At 37.1% G+C, this 10,971-nt stretch overlaps 1 protein-coding gene across 4 annotated transcripts in view; it reads right to left on the minus strand.

The window, feature by feature from the left end:
- Window positions 1–863: 863 nt before the first annotated feature.
- SLC25A27 (solute carrier family 25, member 27) overlaps window positions 864–10,971 on the minus strand; it is a 24,483-nt gene continuing 14,375 nt past the window's right edge. The window contains exons 6-9 of one of the 4 annotated variants that reach the window (XM_012664658.1): window positions 9,156–9,240; window positions 7,774–7,866; window positions 7,081–7,183; window positions 864–1,422 (exon numbers count right to left, since the gene is read on the minus strand). In XM_012664658.1, the coding sequence (XP_012520112.1) occupies window positions 1,420–1,422; window positions 7,081–7,183; window positions 7,774–7,866; window positions 9,156–9,240 (284 nt within the window). In that variant the 3' untranslated portion in view covers window positions 864–1,419. Of the gene's footprint in view, window positions 1,676–7,075; window positions 7,184–7,773; window positions 7,867–9,155; window positions 9,241–10,971 lie in introns of all 4 variants that reach the window. The other 3 variants (XM_012664656.1, XM_012664657.1, XM_012664659.1) reach the window with 3 other exon arrangements.

The following is a 10,971-nucleotide window of genomic DNA, read 5'->3' on the forward strand; positions in this document are numbered from 1 at the left end:
ACACTTGGGAATTTAAGCACATAATAATATATTAAATATATTTAACAACTCATTTACAGATTGACAAATGCAATGGAAAAATAAACCACTTAAAGATTTGAAGAGATTAAACTTCACATTCTGCAACTAGAAAAACAATAAGCTGTTGCATATTAATACATCACATTAAAGTATATTTTAAAGTATATGTTCCCCTCCTAAAATGGCAGTGATTATACATTAGTGCAACCCGCAAAGCACCTGTAAACTTTTTTCTATTCAACTTCATCCATGTCCATCAGAACAAATTATTTGGTTAGCTCCAAGGTCTTTCTTGGGCTTAAGCTTTTGTGTTTTCCTATTTAACAGTTACAGCTTTTACCCATAACCACAGCCATCCATCCAGAAATGCCCACTGTCTGAGGCTGGGGGAGCAGGTGCTACATAGGTGAATCTGAAGAAATCTCTTACCTTTCTAAAATAAGAATAGGGATTTGATTCAAAGATTGGATACGTAACTGTATACCGCAGACAGTTCATACTTATCACTTTTTTAGGCAAGAAGCTTTGTCAAACTGAATAAGATTCAGGCTATTGACAGTTTTAGTGTGATTTCTGAATCTGTCTCTCTGTCTCTCTAGAGCCCTTAGTGTTTAGGGAAAGGAGATAAAGGATGCATGTCAGAGTGGGCTAACTTCCTATCAGCCTTGCTCTTAAAATACCACTGAAAGGCTGATGGTCACAAAGGTGTTTTATAAAAGGACATAGACAGCTGAATTTTAATCAGATAAGTTACAATTCTTATATATTAAGATTCTTGAGAGATAGTGACATATCTGAGTTGTAACAGGATATGTAACAAGGCAAATTCTCTTCTCTGTTTTCATCAAGATTCAGAGTCTGTGGCTGTCAGGGAAAGTTATTAGCATATGCAGCAGAGTACTAACCAATTAACACAGATCTAATGAGAGGGCACTGACAGATCAGCTTCTTTCCTTGAAATCCAAACATCATCTCGACTTGATTTTTTTTTCCCCCTCCTTGTCAAGAAAAGGGACATCAACTTCCTTCAACTCTAGGGAAACTCAAAATGTTTATTCATGACTCATGAATTTCTATTCAGCTCCCTTTAATTTACAATATGTACACTTTAACAACAACAGAAAAATGAATTGTCGAACTTCAATTATAATACTGACATAATAGGTTAAACGTATTTCTTAAGCACTACATATATATTCTTCCACATTCCTATCGTCTACTTCAGATCTGAGATGCTGGCTCCCTCCTGGCACGCCTCCTCTAGGCAGGCTCTTCAGCACAGAATAGCATTTCAAAGGCCAAACCTTCTCGCCCAAGGTGAAAGTGGTCAGGGTTCGATTCTTCTTTACAAAATGCTGTGCTGGGTCTCATTGGGTGGCCTTGTGAGATCCGGCCAGATCACTTTTGGACAAACAGAGGAGCCAAAGGGAACTCGGGTTTCCAGAGAAAAATAAAGTGCTGCCCCCCTATAAATCACAGTCTCTGTGGAGTAAGGTGTCTTCCTAAAGAGGTAGAAATAACAGGGGGTGTGTGTTGCAGATGCCCATATTTCGACAATACTGAACACTGTATCTTTAAGGGCTTAAAATGGACTGACTCCACTCATCTCTCTGATTTTTTCATAAGTAAGCCAGAACACCAGTGACCAAGGGGTCTGAAAGATTAACCAAAGAAGTTAGTGCATATTTCAAAGCAATTATAAATATTCTACATATATGCATACATATCTTGAATGACAAAGTCATTTTGAATCTACTTAAACTGAAAACAAGTATTTTTGCATCTCACTTCATAAAGCACTTTATAATTTACAAAGCATTTTCGTGTTTTATTTATGGCAGATTTCTCTAAACAACAATTTACAATAGAAAGGTATTAATGTCCCTATTTTTTAGATAAGGACACTGAGGCTTAACAGTCAAATGCCTATTAGCATGTTGTAGAGATAGATCACACAGGCTTCTGTTTTCCATTCCCAGGGTTCTTTTATGAACCATTAATGGCTAAAGGGCTAGAACTCAGGATGCCTGAATTCCAGGCTGGGCTCCTCTACATGTAGTTTGTAATATGGAGCATGTCAATAAGATACTTAAGTACTTGAAAGTGAGGAAGGCAAAAGATTACCCCTTGAGAGTTAGGTCATTAAACCAACACCTGATGTCTCACAACTTATATATAAAAATTCACATTACATAGAGAAATAAGCTTTCGGCTCAGAAAGGCTTGACTTTAACTTCAATGAAGGTGCAACTATATCTAAAAGAATTATAAAAGGACAAGGATTAGAAGAAGATATAAATACTAAACATATAAACACTAAAGACACAGAGGGATATCACAGGGGAAACACTGGAACAGAGAAAGGGATGCCTTGGATCTAATAACACCTGTCTGGTTCAGTTCTGATCAACACTGATCAGAGAAGGACCCTACCATACTAGAGTAGAGAAATAAGCTTAAGCAATTAGAATGTAAAATGTATTTGGTCAGTTTGTAAAGCAATATTTATGTCATATATGTTTGGAAATATTGAGCATATTATATTAATAGACTGAGAATTTACTAAATAGTAGATTTAGGAGAACATATCTTGGTTAGTTAAATGAAGATATACTTGAAATAGGGATATAAAGATGTAAAGATAACTATATTCTTGTGACAACAAAAATGAAGTGAGCCAGGTATATAGCTGCAGTCGGATCAAGGAGGAGGAGGTCTTAGTTAAGAATGGTGTATGCAATCATTCCTTATTGCTGTGGTAATAGGTCTTCTTCCTCATGTTAATGATATAGCAACAAAACCATAGGCAAATGAAATAAATATTAATCAGGGACTGAGCAGAGCAAGGCAATACTACCTCTACCTAGTAGGAGGGATTGGAATGGAGTTTAGTTTTGAATAAAGAGAGGGAGATCATATAGCGAGAACATGGGTAGTATTATAAATAGAATTAACTGATTCTCTATGCAGGCATGCATGTGGGCACTAAGATCACTTGCTGACTTTCTCACTGCCATAACCGTGACCACTGTAAATGATTCGAGTGTATATGAGCCCACGTTGATTCCTCTGACCTGTCTTTTGCCATAAAGGCTGGAAAGAAGCAGAAGCAGAGTCCTTTTCCATGCCTATTACTGTGGAGCTGAACACATCAGGCCTCTCTTGGGTTGAAGTTCTTAAATATTAGGTTTACAAATAAGCTCTTCCTGTTGTGATTCTGTGTTTAGCAAGTAACTTTTTGATTATTACTTTGGTCCCCAAATAGCTTGAATTTAGGAGGAAACACATTGGCCCGAGGACTTGAGCATCTGGATCATTCACCAAATGTGTTGTACAATGCGAATAAACCAGATAGATAATCTGGCCTGATCATACTTTCAATGGAATCAGCTGAGGCGAGTTCTGTATTTCCAAGGCCGATTTACTTGGAAGTGCTGATGAGTCAGATTTCTGAACTCAAGGTCATACACTATGGCAAATCAACAAGGAAATAACACGTTCGGTGGTTAGCCAGCCTTTCTCTGATAATACCCCTCTTAACGACAAACTGTCTCTTTTAAAATTTCTGTGACTAGCTGCAGGATCTTGAGCAACTCAGTATTCTGTACTACAAAGGAGCATGGGGTTTTGAGTGGAATAGACCTGCAGTCAATTCCCAGCTCTGCAACATGCTAGCGACGTGAACTTGAGCAAGTTCCTTACACTCTGAGCCACGGTGTTCTCATCTGAAAAATGAGGATAACACTACCTGTTTCACTATGTTTTTATAACATTTTAAAAATAATTAATGTATGTAGAGCTTGCATGTGTTATGTACTCTTTTTTTGTCATTTATATTATACTTCCTGAGTTTCATGTATAAAGAGAATGGGTCAGATCAAGTGGTCTCATCCTCTGTACTTGGATATTATCCATGCCCTTCAGCCCCTAAACCCTGATTTTGTGTTTCAGCAATAGTCTCACCCATCCTCCTAGCCTCCCACACTAGAAACATAAAAGTATCCTTTTTTTTTTTCTGTCCCTCACCTTCCACATATAATGAGTTACTAACCTGTGGAGTTATAAATCTCCCTAAAATCTCTCTTCTCTCCATTTCTAAAATCATCCAATGGCTAGACCACTGCTAAAACTTACTTTCTTGTAACCTAGCTTTCACTGTATCTTCTATACTGCTTCCAAAGTAATCTCACTGACAACCAAATCTTAGCACATTGCTCTCGTGCTTAAGCAGGTGCTTGCTGACTATCGGATGAGGACACTGACTACAGGTGACTACAGATGCTTGTTGACTATAGGGTTACACCTGAACTATTAATACTAAGCTGGGTCCACAAGGTCCTGACCAACCTGGTCCTTAGGTATTTCTCTAGCCTTGTCTCCTACCACCTCCCCTCTGAGGACCTATTTTCCAGACACACTGAATTTTCTGTAGCTCTTCAAACATAACAGGCCTACACGTGGACATGATGCCTACGCTAATGTTGCTCCCTCATATTTCTCTTGACAAATGCCTACCAATGCTTCAAAGCCCAGATCAAGTATCAGTGCTGCGAAGCCTTTCGTGACTCCCCAAACACAGTTACAGCCATTTTTACTCTACTGTCTGTGTTCCCAGAGTATTGCTCACAACACTGGCAGAGCACTAATACAAACCCCTTAGTAAGGCTAAGTTCTCTGGCATCAGGCTGCCTGGATTTGAAATTCTGATTTCATACCCTAGTTATTATAATAACCACCCTATCCTGGTCAACTTCTTCAGCCTCTTTATGCTTTTGTTTCCTCCTCTATAAAAGAGGGATAGGATAGCAACCTGCCTCACAGATTATTGGGAGAATTCAATGAGTTAAGCCATAAAAGTGATTAGCAGTTTTGGCCATATACCAAGTGATTCAGTAATATTTATTATTTCTGTAATTTTAAATATCTACATGTTTAGTTTCTACATCTCACTGTAAGCCCCTCTAGTGCAAAAGCTCTTATTCCTCAGTGTTACCAACACCTATAATAGTGCTTGGTTCATGCAAGTCAAATCAAAATCTACCTTTCCAGTAAGAAACAGCCACAGTTTTGACATAATTTTAAAATATAATCAAGACCATTAATTTTTTTTTAACTTTGGTACACTTTTGTATCGGATATTGCCAAGGGCTTTGGCCATTAATTTCATGTTAATAAATAAATACCTACTATCCCTTAGTGATATTTATTACCAAAGCTTCAATGACCAACTATATACAGGCAGTACTCAAATCTAAATCTCCATCCCTGTATTCTCTCCCAAGATCCAGACCAATGTATTAAGTTAGTCATCTAGATACCTCTACTCGGATGTCTTATAGGTATCCAAAATATCATGTATCCACTTATTTTACCCCCAAAATCTTCTTCCCTGCAAATGATCCCTATTTAGGAAATTATATCATTATCAGTTCCTCACAGTAGGAATCTGGGAATAAAGCCTGACTTTTCCTTATCTTCTCCAACCATTCCCTCATCCCCATCCAATCAGTCATATTTCTATTTCCTTTCTACATCCTAAATTTCTTTTTTTATCATCTGTCCCCACATCATACTCTTGTTAAAGCCACCATTATCTCTCATTTATCACTATTCCTGGCCTTTTCCAATATACATGGCAGCCAGATGATTTCTCTAAAAATGCAGATGATATGAGGCTGGTGCCATCACTCTTCTGGTTCATATGGCCTTCCCACACTGATGTCTGTCTCCCTCCACCAGGTCTCTGTGCCTTGGCCTGCTTGGTTTCCTTCGGTTCCCCGAACTCATCGTGCTCTGTGTCCACTCCAACTTTCCCTTTAAAGAGAATATTTCTTTCTGTTCTCTTTACCTGGCTAAGTCCTACTCATTCTTCAAATCTCAGTTCAAAATCCATTCTCCAGCGAAGTTTTCATATCTCCCAGCCTAGCCTGTACTTATTTGCTATATATTTCTATAGCACCAGGCATTCTTCCCATAACACTCATCACTTATAGCTTCTTACTCAAAGCTAAGCCCTTAGTGTAGGGCTTTGCATGGCATAGGTACTCAATTACATATATATATATAAATATTACATTATATATAACATTATAATATATTATGTTAATTTTTGATTGTTTGAATTTCTAAACCCATAACTCATCATTCTTTCAAATGTTTTCTAACTTACAAGGGACATGAATCTTTGTTTTTATTTGCTATATTACTTAAGTCATCTAATTCTACATCTTAGTTCACTTCAATAAAAAATAACACCTACACCAAATAAAAATGACATAATAGTTTCTTTTTTTTTTTTGAGACACAGTCTCACTGTGCTGCCCAGGCTAGAGTGCCATGGCGTTAGCCTAGCTCACAGCAACCTCAAACTCCTGGGCTCGAGTGATCCTCCTGCCTCAGACTCCCGAGTAGCTGGGACTACAGGCATGTGCCACCATGCCCAGCTAATTTTTTCTATATATTTTTACTTGTCTGATTAATTTCTTTCTATTTTTAGTAGAGACAGGGTCTCGCTCTTGCTCAGGCTGGTTTCGAACTCCTGAGCTCAAACAATCTGCCCGCCTCGGCCTCCCAGAGAGCTAGGATTACAGGCGTGAGCCACGGCACCCGGCCGACACAATAGTTTCTTACTAAGCACAGTTTTGTGGTAATAAGTATAAAAGAGTAATATAACATTTGCCATCAAAGTAACAAATTTTGTTTGAAACAGTAAAATTTTCATAGGCAAGTTATCTACTGTAAAATTTGTATACCTCTCCCAAACTACTATATTAAAATATAACTAAATAGATTACTAAAGATTTTACATTACAGAAAATCTATCCACCTATTCATTAACGGATAGTAACTTATTTATTTTACCTTAAGCTACATAGGAAGGCAATATGACTTTGAGAAGAGGTAAAAGAAAACAAAAAAAGATTTAAAAAAGAGAGAAAGGACCTTGATTTTGGGGCCATGCTGCAAACCAGAAGAGGAAAGGGAAAATACTTACAGATTAAAAGTAATTTAAGCACAAAGAAAAGAAAAAAAAAAAGGAAGTAAAAAACCTAACTTTACCATTCTCAGCCAAGATGGTAAAAAGCCTTTATACAGACTCATGAATCCTTCACCTTGAACAGCCTGAATCAAGCAGTCTGTTGATGATTTATACAAAAGTCCCCTACAAAAAAAACAAGACAATTTTGTTAAATTTCTTCTGTGTAAAAAGACGTATAAATACAACAAAATAGTCTGAGGAAACTTACTATAAGTTAAATATTTTCTGTTAGTATAGAACAAATAATATTTGTGGTTCTATAGATATAGTTAAATTCTTTTGAGCTTAAAGATATTTTCAAGGTTGACTATTCTGATTCATCCCATCCTTGGTCTTATACTTAGAATTCACTCCACTTGATTTCTTCCAGAAAGAACACACTATTTTATACCAAATAAAAGTATCCATGTTACCCGTAAGTCTTAAGCTTCCAAAGAAAGTGCTCTGTAAATTCTCAGCAGATTATACTTTCAAAAACTCTTTGAAAACAATAAAGTCACAAGGAATACCTTGTGTCTAACTAATATAACTGTTAATTAGCTTATTTCCCCAAACGCATAGCACTTTTTCGCTGGACAAAGAGCAGATAATTGCATATAAACAATTTTCTCATTGAACACAAAAATATCCACAATAGACAGAGGAAAGGATCTTTAAAGAACAATATTATTATAGCCATTGAAGCACATGAATATTGAAGACTTTCTATCTACCTTCCTTGTTTATCTCGTGGTTGATTCATTATTCGGCTTTTGATGACATCGGCTGGTGTTCCCAGAATAGAAGCTACTAGTCCAGAACATAAACTATAAACACAAATAAATGAAATGGAAAGATAATATGTAGTAGTTTCTATTTTAAGAAAGAGTATTTGATATTTAGAAAGAATACCAAATATATTATTATAATATTCTTCATAATAATGCTCTTTTAGCTTAAAATTAATGCTAAATTAATTCCTTAAAGACGTAGAAGAAAATAAAAACAAAAAGAATGTCAGTCAAAAAGTATGCACTGAGCACCTGCTGGTGCCCGGCATTCTTTTAGGGAGTGAATAAGGGAGGTAAGACCTTGCCCTCAAGGAGCTTACACTCTACTTGGAGAGAGGCAGAGGAGAAATAAATAATTTCAGATGCTGATAAGGGCTATGAAAAAAATGGGGAATATGATAGGGAGTAACTGGGTGATAGGTAGTCAGGGAAAGGTTCTAAGGGCAACAGCAGAATTGAGTGGTGAAAAGGATATGTCTATGTGATGACCTGAAGGAAGAGTATTAGAAGCGGATGGAATAGCACGTGCAAAAGCCCTGAGTCAGGAATATTCTTAGTGTGTTTAAATATCTCCAAATATCATTGATTTGACATTATTAACGTACTTTTGAGATTGTCTAAATAGCATAAGGAGGTTCTAGAATTTAAGAAAAAGATCAGAAGCTAAATGAAATCACTATAACATCAGGGATAACAGACATTTATAAAATTACTCATTCTAATGGATAATTTTAAATTGTGTTACAAAGATATTAAGGTATTGTCCCTTCCTGGAATGCCCTTCTCCTTGTCTCTGTGAAGAGCCACAGCCCTTCAAAACTCTTATCTAATTCTATTCCTTTTGTGGGTCTTGCCAAGTGATTATGTTTTCTTCCTCCTCTGAATCCTATAGTAACTAGTCGCTTTGTTTTAGCATTTACTGCACAGCGTTTTAATACTTGGGAAGTCTCATGGGCAGGAGTTGAGTTTACCTCTTTTGTACCCACTGCAGGGCCCTGCACAGTGCCTTTAACATAAAAGGTGCTCGAGCATATCTGTTGAGAGTTGATCATCAGAGCCTGTTCCTTGGATGGCCCCATCAAGGTGCAAATATTTTGGGAGGTTTAATTCTGAAATATCCTGCAACTTTGCGTGTCTCGTATCCATTTTAACTGTTAATACACTTTAAGAAAATCACCCTTATAAATGTACTATAACCCTTCTCTAAGGGTGATACCACTAGATGCCTAATTAAAAGAGCCTAAATGTTAGAATTTATGCCAAATATGGAAGAAAAGGTAATATAGAAAAAAAACAGAAAAAATCAAACTAAAACCATCACTTACCTTGACAAACCATGAGTCATGATATTGTCCTCAAGTGGTGTATTCAATACCAAGTAGTGTTTCACTGTATCATAAGTGGTTAAATCTGGCAATGGAAAATGAAGGTTTAAATATTCATTCGTTCAACAGTAAGTATCTTTTGTGTCAAAAATATGCTAGGCTTGGGGCGGGAATGTGAACCAGGATGAAAGATACCACTCTTATTCTCAAGTGGAGGAAAGCAGAGCTACACATGGAGAGAGAGGAAAAGAGGAAGAGACACTCAACGGTATCATTTGAACACCTACATCCAGCTATGTCTACAGGCTGCTCAACCCCTGGGCCTTTCATTATTTGAGCTGATAAATTCCTTTTTTAGCCAGTTAGGTTGAGTTGAGATCCTGTCACTTATAAACAAAAAGTCCTGACCATTATTCCGTATTAACCCTTTTCTACTTTTTTCTAATGACAATAAAGAGCTATGGGAGGATTTTTAAACGGAGGCAGGGGTAACATCACAATGCTGGAGTTCTATAAGGACTACCCACACTAAAGTACAGGGAAGTAAACTGCAGTGAGCCAAGAATGGATAGGTACATTTGATCATTCACCAAATATGTGGGTGCATATGATGCACCTGGCACTATTCAAGGAACTGGGACAAAATGAACAAAAAAGTTCCTGCTCTCTGTTGGGGGATGAGACAATAAACAAAGCATACTACATGGCATTTCAGATGGTACTTCCTCTTAAAGTAAATGCTCTGAAGCCAAATAAGGCAAGGAAAGGGGAGAAGGAGTACCAGAGGGAAGGGAGAGCAGTGTACATGAATTTTAAGCAGGATGATCAGGGAAGGCCTCTCAATAAGGTAACACTTGGGCAGAGACTAAAAGGAAGCATGAGAAACTAACCTCTGCAAATATCAAAGAGAAAGTGTCTCAGGCAAAAGAATAGTATGTGTTCTAGCCCTGAGGCAAGAGGCAGCTTGGGAGATTAGAGGAACAGCCAGAAAACTGGTCTAGCAGAAACAAAGAATGAAAGAAGTAGCAGAGTCCAGATGATAGAAAGCATCAGAAATCAGTGGAGGGTTTTAAGCAGAGGAGTGACTACGCTGGGTACTATTTAATAGGATCAAATAGTTCTGTTCTGGCTGTTCTGTTAAGAGTAGATTGTAAAGAGACAAGGCAGATTAGATATGAGACTATTGCAGTAATCCTGCCAAGAGATGATGATGGCTTAGATAAGGGAATTGTGGAGCCCTGGTAGGATTCTGGTTAACTTCTAAAGGTAGAATCAACAGGATTAGCCAGAAGATTGAATATGGAGTGAGAGAAAGACATCAAGATGACTGCAAGGCTTTGAGTGTAAATAATTTAACACATTAACTGTCATGTGAGTTGTATTTAACTCACACTAGTTTTGAGCCAGGGGCCTCATGAAGCATATACAACTCACACATCTCTTTACCTTGGGAGCCGCGTGGTGCACAGGCAACTCACGCTGCCATGCTGTAGCATACACGTTACACGATGGGTGGCCCCCTGGGCAAAACCCTACAGTTAGTTTGTGAAAATCTTACTTGTTGATGTTCTTATTGTTATAATTAATATTAACAATTTAATTCTAAATATTAAATTGGATTAAATGAATAGAAGTCAATAAATTTCATTTTCCTATTTATGTTTACCTTTAAATTACACTTGAGCCTGACAAGTCAAGAAAAATCCTTTATCCCTATGAACTATTTTTCAAGTTTTCACATTACTTTTTACATTACTAATTTTCAAGTTTTTATATTACTTTTTAATTGAAAAAACACAGAAAACAAAAAAATAAC

The sequence above is a fragment of the Propithecus coquereli genome, unplaced genomic scaffold (assembly GCF_000956105.1).
Source record: "Propithecus coquereli isolate 6110/MARCELLA unplaced genomic scaffold, Pcoq_1.0 Scaffold90, whole genome shotgun sequence".
Taxonomy (NCBI): domain Eukaryota; kingdom Metazoa; phylum Chordata; class Mammalia; order Primates; family Indriidae; genus Propithecus; species Propithecus coquereli.